The sequence below is a fragment of the Macaca fascicularis genome, chromosome 5, assembly GCF_037993035.2.
Source record: "Macaca fascicularis isolate 582-1 chromosome 5, T2T-MFA8v1.1".
Classification (NCBI taxonomy): Eukaryota; Metazoa; Chordata; class Mammalia; order Primates; family Cercopithecidae; genus Macaca; species Macaca fascicularis.
Window position 1 is genome coordinate 59,063,550 of NC_088379.1, and position 16,401 is coordinate 59,079,950.

The window sequence follows — 16,401 nt, forward strand, 5'->3', positions numbered from 1 at the left end:
CCCAGGTGGGTAGATCACCAGAGGTCAGGAGTTCGAGACCAGCATGGCAAACATGGGAAAACCGTGTATCTACTAAAAATACAAAAATTAGCTTGGCGTAGTGATGAATGTCTGCAATCCCACTTACTTGGGAGACTGAGGCAGGAGGATCACTTGAACCCGGGAGGCAGAGTTTGCAATGAGCCAAGTTGCACCATTGCACTCCAGCCTGGGCGACAGAGTGAGACTCTGTCTCAACAACAACAACAACAACAACAAACATTCATTTTTTGACTTAGTTGTTGAACTTATTTCTTTGCATTCTGGGAAACTAGGTAACTCATTTATTTAGGCCTTCAAATCACAGTACTTTGTTTATATGCAACACGTTTTTGTATCCTGGATTACATGCTATCTTGGTCTCTAAAGAGAGTTGAAGGAGGAAGGAGAAATAAAAAGGATGGAGAATGTGGTCAGAGAGGTTTAAGGGCATATGAAGAGGCAAAATTGTACAGAAATCCATGGAATTTTAGCTCAGTGTTACTTTCCCAGCAGAGCCTTGCTCTGTGCTTTTCCTTCTCTCTACCTCAACTATTAGTAAGAGAGGGTTAGTAAGGGTGCCTGTTCCTACTGGTTCTATGTACCATGTAAAATTTTATAATGACATAACAACTATTAGTGGAACATGGTGGCTCACGCTTGTAATACTAGCATTTTGGGAGGCTGAGGAGGAAAGATTACTTGAGGCCAGGAGTTCGAGACTAGCCACATAGTGAGACACCCGTCTCTACCAATACTACTACTACTATGACTCCTACTCCTGCTAATATCAACTATAATTCACTGAACAGTTTCTAATGTATCAGATTTTTTTCCTTGAAGATATGTATTGTTGGGGATCATAAAAACTGTGTAAGTCATTGCCATCACATTTTATCAATGAGGAAATTGAGGTTCAGAGAGTTAAGTAGTTTGTCATTCGGTCACTGGGTGACACAGATCCAAATTGAACAGACTGAACAGATTCCAAAACCAACTGTACATAATATTCCAGCTCTGTTGTCCCACCTAGAGGAGTGTCTACCTTGAAGGGAGTCTGGGACCAAGTAGGAAGAGATGAAGCCACTGTGGCAAGTACATTAGGAAGAGATGTCTAGGGCCACATAGGTGTTTTCTCACTTAGCCTACAACTAGGGTCAGCACAAAAGCCCAGATTTTTTTAAATCAGAAATTACTTTTTGAAGTATGTTTCAATATGGCCAAAAAAAAGGATCATCATGGTGAACTGAAACTAACAGGTATAATGTCACGGAGACAATTATTTTTGAGGTTTATCAACACATGTTAAGCTGCCATTTAAAAGAGATAGCAAGTTGACTGGGTGCGGTGGCTATTGCCTGTAATCCCAGCATTTTGCGAGGCCGAGGTGGATCACCTGAGGTCGGGAGTTTGTGACCAGTCTAGTCAATGTGGCGAAACTCCGTCTCTACTAAAAAAAACCACAAAAAATTAGCCAGGTGTGGTGGCAGGTGCCTGTAATCCCCAGCTACTTGGGAGGCTGAGGCAGGAGAATCGCTTGAACCCGGAGGTGGAGGTTGTAGTGAGCCAAGATCGTGCCAATGCACTCCAACCTGGGGGAAAAGAGCGAGACTTTGTCTCAAAAAAAAAAAAAAAAAAAAAGAGAGAGAGAGAGAGAGATACAGTCAAACACATTGAGAAATACATATAAAAATGGATCCCCTAGACTGAAGAGGAAGACACAAGAAAGTAGGCAGGAAAAAAAAAAAAAAAAAAAACCTCCCTCAGAACAACTAGATTACAAAATAAAATTACCTGAATACAACATTTGAGCAGTGATTTTTCATTGATATTTTCCTAGAGACCAATTTAGTAGTTTTAAATAAAATATTTGAAAGTTCTCTCTATATAACTATCACTAATAATCTACAATGCATGATGCTTATCATTACTATAAAAATTACAATTTTAAAAATGTCTTTCTTCATTTTCATTCGCCCACTCTTATTAAATTAAATAAAGTTAATGGTCATCAGGAAATCTTCCTATACTACTGAATGCCTTAAAGTCTTAATTTGGAGAATACATGTTGACCTAGAAGGAATGCATTCCAAAATTTTCCTTTCCATCACAGCGTGTGTCTTTTTATGTGTTGTGCCAGATAAGTAACTACAAGTTTATTTTGTCCTGTACAGAAGACAGGGAGGACTGTCCCAGCTGCAGGCTGTTCTGTGTGGGAAGAGAAAAGGCTGATGCTTAAAGGCCCTCCAAAGGAATCTACTTAAGCCTCATACCAGATTTGGGAGGACTGGTTATACCTGCCTAAACCCGGCACAGGAAAAACAGCACTCAAGCAATTCCTAGCTTGGGGTTACTAGGAATACAAGTTTTACCTTGTGACTCTGGTGTAACTTTGGTCTATTTTTCTCTTAGCAACAGCTCAGCTTGCAAACTAAAACATTGAGACACAACTCAGTTATATCATTGAGGCCCCAGGAAAATCGATTGTTACCTTCCACTCTTCCAAACTTAATGGTTGTATTCCGGATGCCTCATAAGCAAATGACTTGAGAGAGACAGGTGGTTGGAGGGGGGGGGGGGGTGGTGGGGGGAGAAAAAGAAGGAGGAGAAGGAGAGGGAAGAAGGGGGGGAAGAACAGAGAGAAAGAGAGAGAGAAAAAAAGAAACAAGCAAGCAAAAAAGACAGGAAAAGTCTCCTAACCTTGAAGAGATTGGATATCCAGTGTCAGAAAATTTGGAAGGCATAGTCTTGGGAGTACTTATTTTATTTATGGTGGTAAATAAAGCCCTCAGGGAAGGTTATTAATTTATCTGTCCTATTTAGTATATTAAATTATACTACTTCACATTCTAGTGGCCTGAAAAAGTTAATTTACCACTTGAATGGCATGAATGATGAATACTTACACCAAGTCCTGGAATTTTCCAATGCTCAACAAACATTTAGTAGTTTTTGTTTAGGTCTCACTTTTTTGTTTTTATTGGTGTCTATGAAAAAGGAAAATAAAATTGTAACATTCTGTTGGGGCTAACAGGGCAGCTGTTGGCTAGGCTAAATGTCATCTTGGAGTAAGAAATACTTTAACTTAGGGCACTGATGCTGGGAGATGGAGAGAATATCAGAAAGGATAAAGGCAGGGTGGAAGTGTTGGGAGGGAGGGAGATGATGTCAAAATCCGTTGGCTTCCAGTGTTTCTGCTCTTTTTAGCTGGGGTGCAGTAACCTTCCATCTTACAACTTTGGGTTTCTCTAAACTTCATGTCTGCCTTCTCTACCAATGTTTTATGAGCTGTCACGTGGGACTAGAATAGGATTCTGAAAATTAAGAGCTGCTTTTTATTCCACTGGATATATCAGTTGCCTGGGGCAGTAAAATGATTTGAATTAGTTTTGAAATGAAATGTCATTCGTGGGAGAAAAATACACAACAATTTATTTAATTTAAACAACAGGATGGCGAGGAAGAAGCAGACACCCAAGCTACATTTCATATGTAAAATAAGACTTATGTGACTTTTGGATGCTATAGAAATAAAATTTCTGTACTGAGGGGCATAATTATCCACAAAAATCTTATATGAGGAACACAGATCAGTACAAAAACAGCTGTACCTTTTGGTTTTCTTGGAGGCATAATCTAACCACATAAGGTAAAATTGGATGCTGTTTGCTTTCTCTAAAAGCTGTGAGGATGTCTTTCTGTTCCAGAAAGTGCTTAGTGCAATTAAATGAAAATATACTGAATATATGAGTAAATTCATAAATAGAAATACAAATGAAATTTCTAAAGTAGGTCCTGGTGAGACCAAATTTTACAAATTATTAGAAGACAATGCACCTAGAAACTAAGACACTAGCTTGAAGACTTTTTTCATTTCTTTTCTTTTCTTTCTATTTTGTTCCTTTTTTTTTTTTCTTTTTTCTTTTTTTGGTTGTCATTGTTTTGAGACAGTGTCTCACCCTTGCGCCTAGGCTGGAGTGAAGTGGCTCGATCTCCGCTCATTGCAGTCTCCATCTCCCAGGCTTAAGCGATCCTCCCGCCTCAGCCTCAGGGAATAGATGGGACTGCGGGTGCACATCACCATGCCCGGCTATTAAATTTACCTTTGTATTTTTTGTAGAGACGAGGTTTCGCTATGGCTTCAAGACTTTAAAAGGCAACAATGACTCTTTTGAAATTGCCTGCATTATCAAATGCCTGAAGTCAACCACAATGAATGGTGACTATGGTTTCTCCATGACACTAGCAATCCTCTGAAATAAAGGAAGTTAGAATTCCAGAACACCTTTGGGTCTCTGACTCTTCCTCAGTGGCTTCCAGGAGTTTAGGTCAGCCTGCAGGCCCGACGGGCACCCCCGACACCCCTCCACACGGATTCTTTACATCTCCCTCCCTACCTTGTTTACGCTCTAAGGGGGAGGGAAATGAACAGTCAGTCAGGTGAGACCCAGCAGGGGGAGTGGTGAGCTGGTCCGAGGGCAGCCCGAATATGTCCCTGGGTGTGGGTGTGGGTATGGGTGTGGGGCAATTTGGGTGGGAGCAGCGTGGAGGCTCCCAGGACCAAGTCCTGCGCCTCTTTGGCGGGGTGTGTGCAGGAGGAGCGGGGATAAATAGGAGGCTCCCTCCTCCCGACGACATTCACGGAGCCGGCCGGCCGCCCGCCCTGGGTGTTTCCCTGCCCTGTAGCCAGGGTGCCAGCCTGGGAAGTAGTTTCGTTTCCTTCTGGCTCCGGGATTAGTTTCCAGGCACCCTCTCAGGCGCCCGAGGCCCGGGAAGGGGGCGAAGAAGGAGGGAGACTTGTCTAGGGACTGCCCGGCCCCGCAGAGCGGGTTTGATGGACCGGGCCGCCCCGGGCAGCGGCGCCAGCTCCCTGCCACTGCTCCTGGCCCTTGCCCTGGGTAAGTGGCCGTGCTGGGCACTGGAAACCATCAGGAAAGTCTGGGGCTGGAGTCGCGGGGAGGGTGAACCCTGAACCGAGCTGGCACCTGGACAAGAGGGCGCGCTCGGGCTGGCAGGCGCGGGTTGGAGAACTTTGAAGGCTGGGAGAGCGCGAGGTTAAAGATCTGGCAATTGGGCACCTGGGGCTGCACCTGTTGGAGGCAGTCCCTAGACGCGTGAGGAGGCCCGAGGGCGGAAGCGATTCCGAGGTCCTCGCTGCCAGTGCTGCAAGTAGGCCGCCAGCTGTTGCCTTGTGCACACAGCAGAGGGCCTGGCGGCGCCGGCGGGGTATTCACCGCGGTGAGGCGCTGTGCCCGCGAGTGAGGGCGGGGTGGGGGCGAGCAGGGAAACCCACTAAAGAAGCTCACGTGGGAGTATAGACCAAGAAGCATATCCTGCAGGAGGCAGAAGAACGGGAACTCTTTGACTGGAGGTGTGATCACCTGGCGTTAGGGAACAGTGCCAGCAGGAGGAGAAGTAGCAGGATGCCTAGAGCCCTCCAGAGGGTCTGTCCTGCCTCCTTAGGAGTCAGAACTCACAAAGCACAGCTAGAACTTCAGATGCCGCTGGAAGCAGGCCTCCCCTTCCCCTCCCCCGAGGAAAGGTAATGAGAAGGCTTCTAGGTAGGAAAAATCCCAACTCCTCAAAGTATGCTCTCTGCATCATGGTCATTTTGCGGGGCAGGGAAGGGAACTCAGTGACATTTTCTAATCTTAGCTGGGCTGTAGACATATCTGGGTTTGGAGCATTTATGTGGTAGGAGGAGAGTCTCCACAGCTGAAGTGTCACCATGATATCACTCCTACCCTCAAGCCTGGGAAGGGGACACCACAAATGAAAAAGAACGGGAATTCCTCTTATGGAGGAAAAAGAGAGGAAGCCTAAATGAAAACTTTCATTTGACTGTGTCCTTAGAGTAAGAGAGGTGGCTAAAAAGGTACAGTGAACTTGGTTGGAGGTGGATCAGACTTAGGACCAAGGTTAGAGAAAATAAACTTATTTAACAAACCCTGAAAGGGAAGGAGTCAGTAGCAATTTAGTGGTAGAGTGAATGTGTACATTCATGAAGAAGCGCAATGGGGCTGAAACTTAACCGCAGAAATCGTCCTGATGCTTTTGCCAGCATTGCTTGCATGTAGCTGACATTCTCTTCCTCCACCATGTCTAAACTGTACAACAATCAAAGTATTCCCTGAGAATCTGTCATAGTCAGCAAGGTGCTGAGGTATGTAGGAATGGAGGTGGGGAAAGGGCTCATGAGATTCCTAAAATAAAACATGATTCCTGCCCTAGAACTTACACTGAATTTGGAAATGCAAGCCCAGCAGTGTAACCTGTGGAAAAATTCATGAAATCAGAAAAGGGAGAGAGAGGTCAGCAGTGGGGCCTGAAATAGTGGGGAAAGGCTGAATGGAGGGCACCAATGCGTGCCTTGAGGCTTGGGTAGAGTTTGCAATAGTAGAGAGGAAAGAGGGAACAGAGACCAGAGAGAAAGCATCAGTGAAGGGTTGGCGATGTGAATGAGCGTGCTTTACTGGAAAGAGCAGAATTTCTGAGAGGCAGACACATTATGAAGAACTGAAAAAGCCAGATTAGAATATTTGGAAAAGAATCAATAAGCTATTACACACACACACCATCACAGGGCTTGACTAGGGAGTGATATGATGCAAACAATGATTTAAAGGTGATAAATCTGGCAGTGAGGTGCAGTATAGGAAGGGGATGGTGCCTGTGGGCCAGAGGACCTGATTGTCTCATAGGTGTAATACGGGTATGAGCTAATTGGGGCCTAAATTAGGGTGATGTTTTAGCAGAAGTGTCATAGTAGAAAGGACTATTTAAAGTCGATGGACATTCTTTCCCCTTTACTATCACACAATATTTTCTTCTCAAAACTTGTCAAAAGACAGAAATGAAAAACAAAAAGCAAAACTCTAATTTAGTGCTATTGTACGCTCAGGGTAACCTAAATGTACAACCCTCCTGTTAAATGATTGGCTTGGGAAATTGAATTTGGTCTCTAGATCCCCTTAAAGCTCTACTTCTTGCAGAATGCCAAAGGATGTAATTTGTTGGCATCACTGTTTCCATTAAGTGGTCCTATTTCTGTCACACACACTTTACTTTGAAGTCTCTTTCCTAAATTATGTCACGTGTTGTTCCATTGACTTTTTGAAAACAATGTGAGCAATAAGATGCATGAGGCACTGGTGTGTATGTGTGTGTGTATGTGTGTGTGAGAGAGAGATGGTGGAAATGCGATGAGAGTGGGCATTGAGCAGACATGAGTCCTGGTTCCAGTTCTGCCATTTCATGACTCTAAGATGTCTGTAAGTTACAACTTTCTGGGCATTGTTTTTCTCATTTGTAAAATGAAGAGGTTTCATTAGATGGTGTTGCCCTTTCCATGTTACATTCTTTTCAAAAAGTAAACAAAACAACATGTGATGTAAATTAGAAATGGCTTATGTTTATTATAAATGTAGATGCTCCTTAAATACATCTGGCATTTAGTAGATGGATCTTTACAGGATAACTTCCATTCTAACATATGCAAATTGTGTACTACTTTCTTTGGGAAATTTTATAAAGACAGAAGTGGGTTTGGAGATATAAAAAGAAGGTATGCCATAAGCAGATTATATGGTACAAATACATTTAATATAAATATAAATTATATGTTTATGTGTTATTGATATTCTTTTTATGCATTAATTTGGTTTTATTTTCTAAAACCATTTAAAGGTGTTTTCTAAGTCAGTAGAAATCCTGAACCATTTAATCTTACTTTCTCAAAAAATGAGATTTTCCAAAAGGGGCTCATATTTCTCTACTGTATTTTCTTTTTCTTTCTTTCTTTCTTTCTTTCTTTCTTTCTTTCTTTCTTTCTTTCTTTCTTTCTTTCTTTCTTTCTTTCTTTTTTTTTAATTTTTTTAGTTTTTTGAGACAGAGTCTCACTCTTTTGCTCAGGTTCGGGTACAGTGGCATGATCTCTCAGCTCACTGCAACCTCTGCCTCCAGGGCTCAAGTGACCCTCCTGTCTCAGTCTCTCCAGTAGCTGGGACAACAGGCACTCGCCACCACACCCGGCTAATTTTTGTATTTTTTGAAGAGATGGGATTTTGCCATGTTGGCCAGGCTGGTCTTAAATTCCTGGTCTCAAGAGATCTTAGCAGATAAATATTTGTTGCTGAATTAGGTAGGGAGAGATAGGACATTCAAGTACAGAATGTCCTATCTAAGGAGACATAGGACACTCAAGTGCAGAGATGTCACATTGCGTATAACAGGAAAAACCAATACTGGAAACCAGTTCTTTTGACTTATTTAAAAAGCATGTAAGCTCATCCTAGCTGTCTCCTACACCTTTGCTTCCCCAACTGCCTACCCACACATCTGTGCCATCCCTGGCTCTGGCTATTCTCTGGCAGATTCTTGGACTCCTGGCTCTTCCTTGCTTCCAGGAAACCCTGCTTCTCCTAGCCCAGGGCCAGGCTAGCCTGGCTGATAATGTTCAGTTGGTATTGGTCAGACCAGGTGCTTTATTTTGGACTGTGTCTGGCTTGTGTCAGTCTGGATATCCTAGTCTGATTCTATCCTTGAACATGTGGGTGACTCCTGTTATTCTTTAGTCTGCTTAGAGCACCAACACCTAGGGGATGCTCCTTTGGGCAGATGGAGAAGGGGTGACATTGCTTCATAGTCTCCCTGATCGAACCCACATGGTAATTACTGAAAATTGGTAAAAAGAGCATATCTTGAGGCAGGGTCATGTAGTGGTCAAGCCTGTAGACTTTCAACCAGACCTTTGGGGCATGGCCCCCTGGTGCTGTGACTTGCTGGCTCTGAAACTTCGGGCAAGTCTCTTGAACCTACTTGGACCAGTTTCCTCACCTGTAAAACCTAATAGTAATAGGACCAATGCAATTATGTGAATTAAATGCATTACTATGTAAAGCACTTAAAATGTGCCCAAAACATAGAATAAGCATGAGTTATTATAATAGACAGTAGGAAAGCACAGGACAAATCATTAATTGTTATCAATACCTCTTAAAATATTTTGACATTTTGATTCTGGATACTTCCTGAATGTCATCAGGTTCTACTAATTAATGGGAAGACTTTTTGTTGCCTTCATTTCTCAAATTCCTGCTCCCACTAGTTATGAAATAGGTAATAGATAAAAATCCTCAAAAACAGTTTTATTTTGACTGGTTTCATTAAAAAGGAACAAATGTAAAAAATAAAGCTGCAAAAGTAAAATGCATATCTACTCTTGAAAAAATAAATGCCTCTACAGATTCTTCTTTCCCTGCCAATTTTGATCCTAATTTTATGCAATGAAGAGCTTTACCGCACTTGCCTAGCATTGATATCAGACAAAAAAGTTAGACTGCACTAGCAGAGTAAAATAAAATATTTAGAAGGTAATTTTAATATTTTAGGAAATCTCATCAAAATCGGGTTGTCAGATTTATTTGAATTATATAAGGAATTGCCTTAATTAAAAAGAAATAAAACTGTCATTTTAGAAGAATGGATGATGATGCAATGCCAAAAGTTGTTTCCATATGTAAGAAAAATACATTAATTTAGGAAAGTTTGGACAAAATAATTTCTTCAGATGCTTAAGAACAGATAGCCGTGAATAAGTGTTGTTATTCTATAATGGTTGCCTTGTAACATTGAGAACGTTGCTTAAACTCCTTTTGTGTAATTCTCTCACCTATAGAATTTTAATAAAGGTAACTATCATTTAGAGACACAGAATTATTTTGAGGATAGAGAAAATGCAGGAAAAGATTTTAGAAGAATAATTGGCAGGCAATATTCAATGTATTATTACTATTTTACCTTTGTGAATATTCAGATAACTTTTCAATTATTTCATGGGTATTTGTCTAAAAAGAACTACAATCGGTGTTTATTAAGCCAATTGGAGTGTTAGAGTTTTTACTTTGATCAAAGGAAACTGCCATAATAGTCAGCAGTGGAGGCAGGCAAAGGAAAAATAGGGCAGGAATTTGCCCACCATGGCCACGCTTTCAAAAGTGCTTTGAATTGTTTCCTTAGAATGTAAGCTCCATGACGGCAGGGGTTGTTTACAGTTAGAGCCCAGTCCCTATGTATATAGTAGGTGCTCAATAAATACTGGTTGAATGAATGAATCTCAGTGGGGATAGTCCAGGAAGTTCTTCTGGGTCAGTGGCTTCTCAGAGCGTATCACAAAGATGTTGATGTGAACTCTTCTGTTTCCTCACATACACAGTCACATCCACTCCCTCTCTCCCTGACACACACTTTCCTAGTTTTGATAATCAAAATGTAAGAAACTCGCTTTCTCCCAGAACTCTTTGTATCCTATCTTTAATGTCTTCAGATTTGCTAACGATGACTTACTTTTGATACACAGCTCCTTGCTGAGATGGCAGCTGACTGTGGTTTTGCCAAATAGGCTGACCTGGTATGCGTTTTGTTCATGAAAGGTGGTTACTGACTATCGCCATTAGCAAAACATTAACCTAACTAAATGTATAACTCTTTTGCTCATGGCACAGTACTTGGCAGGTTGATGAAAAGTACTATCATTATTTCTAAACATGTGATACTGAGGAAGACAGACCTAAAAGTTTTTACTATTTTAATTTTACTATTTTAAAGTATGTCTAATATTGTTTACAGTGTGTCTAAACTGTATTAAACATTAATGAGAAAAGCCTAAATGTAAGCTATTGTCTTTCTAGAAAGACTTACATAGGATAGAAATGTTCATTCCAAATGAAACATTGTATAATAGTTCAATCCTTAAGGAAGTTTAAATTACATAGTACGGATTAAATATGATCACAGAAAAGGAGAATTTATTACGGGCTGCAGAGATTAGGGGGAAATTCACTAATAGTGACAATTCTTTCTTGGTAGTGGTGAAGGAAAAAATGGGAGAAAAATTAAAAGGTGGACAAATTAACAAATTAATAGTTATCATTTTTTGTGTGTGTAGCAGTAAGTAGACCCAAATATCTCAAACCAAAAGTTAACTTTGTGCAGTTTTGAAGGAAATAATGTCTGGTTAAGAAAACACGATTTCCAAAATGAGGGCATTAGTCAGAATCGTGAATTCTTGATACAGTTTTCTCTCTGTAGGATATCCTGGGAACTGGAGGCAGGGGATTTTATAATTTAGACAAATTCATGCTTTTTGTTACAAGTTAGACTTAAAATATTACGTAGTCTCTTATCTGGGGAATTTGTTAAAATACTCTGGAAATATCTAGACTTCCTTTTACCTTATTCCCTACAGCTTGAGGACAAGCTGGCCCCACCTTTTGTGTAAGGTCCAGATGAGTGGTTTACTGGTTTGCTGGTTTGTTTCATGTTTCTTTTTCCGTGTTCCCTAATTATGTATTGCCAGGCTTTCTTAGGTTGGAGATGGCTCATAATCAGGAGGTCCTCCAAGGTTCATCTTAGGGTAACAACAGCACCTGGGAAAAAAAGACTTTATAAATGTGGGAACTAACACTGTGAAAGAATAAGTAGCTTCCCTAAAACATAGCATATGCTTAGAACTCAAATTCTGATCTTCATGACTCCGCATGTGCTTTCAACCCTACCATGTCCTGCTTTTATGCTTATTGATCTTAGGCTGTGCCAGACCCCAGCTGGTACTGGATCTGCAAAGAATTATACAAAAGTTGGTCAAGAATGCTCTCAAGTCAAATTTAAGAGGGAAGCAATTTGATTAAAATTCTTATGTTTTATATTGCTGAAGATGGCTAGCCTTTCCAGGCATATTTATATCTTAAAAAAAGAAATCTTAGTATTTCAACGGTATATCTAATTGTTATAATTTAAAGAAACAATGAAATACTTTTTTAGATGGTTGGAGGGAGATGCAATATTTAATCTTAATTCACATCAATTAAACAAGGTCAAATAACCATGAAATACTTTCATTTATTCTCTACATTTTCTTTCCTGAGGATATGTAGTATATTACTTACCTGACTCATAGACTAGAGGTATTAATTACAAAATGGGTATGGGAAGTTTAACAGTATTCGTATTCAGTTGCCTTGTTTTAAAGTGATGAGCTAGTTGCATAACAGGATGAATTACTAATATAACATTTTCCTCTTTGCAAGACTGTGGATTTATTCACTTGTTTAACTATTTAGTTTTGAAGAGTTACATAAGGAGTGCCTGACCCATAGTAGGACCTCAAAACGTATTAATTAAATGAATGAATGAATGTAAGTGGCTATTGGTAGAAGATGCCCAGTCAGTAAAATGACAACAGGTTAAGTAAAAAAAAATTGTATTTCTTGTTGGCAAAACACTGACCCCAGATTCAGAGATGTGGTAGAAGGACAGGTTTATCTACCCCTTGTTATATGGGACTTGCTGCTAGCAGTGCTAGAGATTCTTTCACAAAAGGACTTTTCTTTTTCATGTAGCATTTCTTCTAGTTCTTATGTTTTGTATTGAGGATTCAGACTGCTACATGTTTGGTTCAGGGCAGATTTTACTGGTCAAAATGTAAACTTTAAAAATAAGTGTCTAAGTTGGGGAGGGAAGGGCAATGGACTCAGGACACTCTCCAGTGGTTTATTTAAAAATACCCTTGAATTCTGTAAGATGTCAGATGATATTTCTCTCTTGTGTGATTACAATTGTTTTAACAGAAATGGTTTTCATGAATGGTGAATAATCAAGTTGTTGTATTCATGGGTTTATGTTTAGCTTTAAACAGAAAAACAAACTTTTGGTGGCTCCTATAGAAATAGAAATAGCTTTGCTTTGGAGGCAGCCTGAGTTGTTAGTGTTGAGAATCTCTAACTTATTTAGTATTATATACAAAGATTTCATAACAATCAAATGTCTGAATTTTTTAGTAGTTAAATTTAGGCACATTACACACGGATCTTTGTTCTCTACTCTTTGGAGTGAGCTGCAAAGTCCAGGCCATCCTAGAATAGGTGAGAACCACTTCCCTCTGTCTTCTAGTGCAGAAAGCCTGTAGCACCACCAGAAAATTGTCATCAGAGCTGAATTAAGCACTTTCAGGACACTTACACTTGACTTGTTCACGATCACTTTCCTACTGAAATGCCATCTGGGTTTCTGACACTCAACTGGTCTCATCTCTTAGGGTGACAGACACAGGATGTAACTACATATTCAGGTATCTCCTTGACCTTCTCTATAGAGTATCAATGTAGTTACTTACATTTTGGGGAAGTTTATAATTGCAAAAGCATTTTGCTACCCATTATCTCATTTGATCTTCACAATAAAAATAATAGCAGAACAGTTGTGTATTATGTGAGAGGCACTGTTCTAAGAGCATAATAATTCATTTCATCCACATAACATTTATCTAACACAGGAGCTAGGTTGATATCATTATTATTCCCATTTATAGAGTAGGATATGAAACACAAAGGGATTAAGCAACTTGCCCAAGGTTCTGGCAAGGTTCTGGTTCTAGGAGAACTATGTATGTGAGGTGATAGTTTTTTCTTAGTCCTGATAAATTTACCACAGTGATATGAGATGATAACATTAGAGGAAGCTGAAAGTGGGTAAAGGGTGTGTGAGAATTCCCTGCACTTTTCAACTTTTCTGTAAGTATAAAATTGTTCCAAAATAAAAAGTTTATTCCAAAAAAAAAGATACTGCAGGAAATTCCAATTACTAGCCAGTTTAGCTATTCACCTGCTTAGAAAATAGGACTTGACACATCAAAAAATCTAGAAAGATCTCAAGTTAACACCCTAACATTACAACTAAAAAAACTAGAGAACCAAGAGCAAACAAACCCCAAAGCTAGCAGAAGACAAAAAATACTCAAGATAAGAGCTGAGCTGAAGGAGATAGAGACATGCAAAACCCTTCAAGAAATCAATACATCCAGAAACTGTTTTTTGAAAAAATTAATAAAATAGCTAGCTAGACTAATAAAGAAGAAAAGAGAGAAGAATCAAATAAACACAATCAGAAATGATAAGGGGGATATCATCACTGACCTACAGAAATACACACAAACATCGGAGAATACTATAAACACCTCTATGAACATAAACTAGAAAATCTAAGATAAATGGATAAATTCCTGGAAACATACACCTTCCCAAGACTAACTCAGGAAGAAATTGAATCCCTGAACAGACCAATAATGAATTCTGAAACTGAAGCAGTAATAAATAGCCTACCAACCAAAAAAAGCCCAGGACCTGACAGATTCATGGCTGAATTCTACCAGAGGTACAAAGACGACTTGGTACCATTTCAACTGAAACTATTCCAAAAAATTAAAAAGGAGGGATTACTTCCTAACTCATTCTATGAAGCCAGTATCATCCTGATACCAAAATGTGGCAGAGATACAAAAACAAAAAAAGAAAACTTCAGGCCAATATCTTTGATGAACATCTATGCAAAAATCAACAAAAAACTGGCAAACCAAATCCAGCAGCACATCAAAAAGCTTATCCACGACAACCAAGTTGGCTTCAACTCTGGGTTGCAAGGTTGGTTCAACATATGCAAATCAATAAACGTGATTCATCATATAAACAGAACTAAAGACAAAAATCACATGCTTATCTCAATAGATGCAGAAAAGGCCTTTGATAAAATTCAACATCCCTTCATGTTAAAAACTCAATAAACTACATATTGAAAGAACATACGTCAAAATAGTAAGAGCCATATATGACAAACCTACAGCCAGTATCATACTGAATGGGCAAAAGCTGCAAGCATTCCCCTCAAAAAGCAGCACAAGATAAGGATGCCATCTCTCACCACTCCTACTCAACATAGTATTGGATATTCTGGCCAGAGAAAGAAATAAAGCATATGCAAGTAGGAAGAGAGAAAGTTGAATTATCTTTGTTTGCAGATGACAAGATCCTATATGTAGAAAACCCCATCATCTCAGACCAAAAGCTTATTAAGCTGATAAGCAAATTCAGCAGGCTCAGGTTACAAAATCAATGTGCAAAAATTCCTAGCATTCTTTTTTTTTTTTTTTTTTTTTCTGAGAGGGAATCTCACTGTGTCAACCAGGCTGGAGTGCAGTGGCACTATCTCAGCTCACTGCAACCTCTACCTCCCAGGTTCAAGCAATTCTCCTGCCTCAGCCTCCAGAGTAGCTGGGATTGTAGGTGCCCACCACCATACCCAGCTAATTTTTGTATTTTAGTAGAGACAGGTTTTCATCATGTTGGCCAGGCTGGTCTTGAACTCCTGACCTCAAGTGATCCATGTGCCTTGGCCTCCCAAAGTGCAGGGATTACAGGAGTGAGCCACCACGCCAGCCTAATCCCTATCATTCATCATATACACCAACAAGAGTGAAGCCAAGAGCCAAATCAGGAATGAACTCCCATTCACAATTGCTACATAAAGAATAAAATACCTGGAAATATAACTAACAAGGGAAGTGAAGGACCTCTTTAGGTGGAACTGCAAATCACTGCTCAAAGAAGTCAGAGAGGACACAAATGGGAAAAAATTGCATGCTCATGGACAGGAGGAATCAGTATCATGACAATGGTCATACTGCCCAATGTAATTTATAGATTAAATGCTATTCCCATTAAACTACCATTGACATTCTTCACAGAATTAGAAAAAACTATTTTAAAATTCATATGGTACCAAAAAAAAAAAAAAAAAAAAAGAGAGAGAGAGAGAGCCAAATAGCCCCAAGATATTCCTAAACAAAAAGTACAAAGCTGGAGGCATCATTCTACCCAACTTCAAACTATACTGCAAGGCTACAGTAACCAAAACAGTATGGTACTGGTACAAGAACAGACACAGAGACCAATGGAAGAGAATAGGGAGCTCAGAGATAAAACTGCACAGATACAACCATCTGATCCTCAACAAACCTGACAAAAACAAGCAATGGAGAATGGATTTCTTATTTAATAAATGGTGCTGGGAGAACTGGCTAGTCATATGTAGAAAATTGAAACTGGACCCCTTCTTTACACTATATACAAAAAATAACTCAAGATGGATTAAATACTTAAATGTGAAACCCAAAACTATAAAAACCCTAGAAGAAAATCTAGGCAATACCATTCAGGACATTGGCATGGACAAAGATTTCGTGACAAAAACACCAAAAGCAATTGCAACGAAAGCAAAAATTGACAAATGGGATCTAATTAAACTAAAGAACTTCTGCACAGCAATAGAAACTATTATCAGACTGAACAGACAACCTGCAGAATGGGAGAAAAATTTTGCAATCTATGAATCTGACAAAGGTCCAATATCCAGAATCTACAAAGAACTTAAGCAAATTTACAAGAAGAAAACAAACAACTCTATTAAAAATGGGAAAAGGACATGAACAGGCCCTTCTCAAAAGACATACACGTGGCCAAGAAACACATGAAAAAAAGCTCAACATCACCGATC

At 39.7% G+C, this 16,401-nt stretch overlaps 1 protein-coding gene across 2 annotated transcripts in view; it reads left to right on the forward strand.

Moving 5' to 3' along the window:
* The first annotated feature begins 4,654 nt into the window (after positions 1-4,654).
* BTC (betacellulin) overlaps positions 4,655-16,401 on the forward strand; it is a 50,555-nt gene continuing 38,808 nt past the window's right edge. For both annotated transcript variants that reach the window (XM_005555059.5, XM_045392488.3), the window contains exon 1: positions 4,655-4,916. In XM_005555059.5, coding sequence (XP_005555116.3) covers positions 4,853-4,916 — 64 coding nt within the window. In that variant the 5' untranslated portion in view covers positions 4,655-4,852. The remainder of the gene's footprint in view (positions 4,917-16,401) is intronic.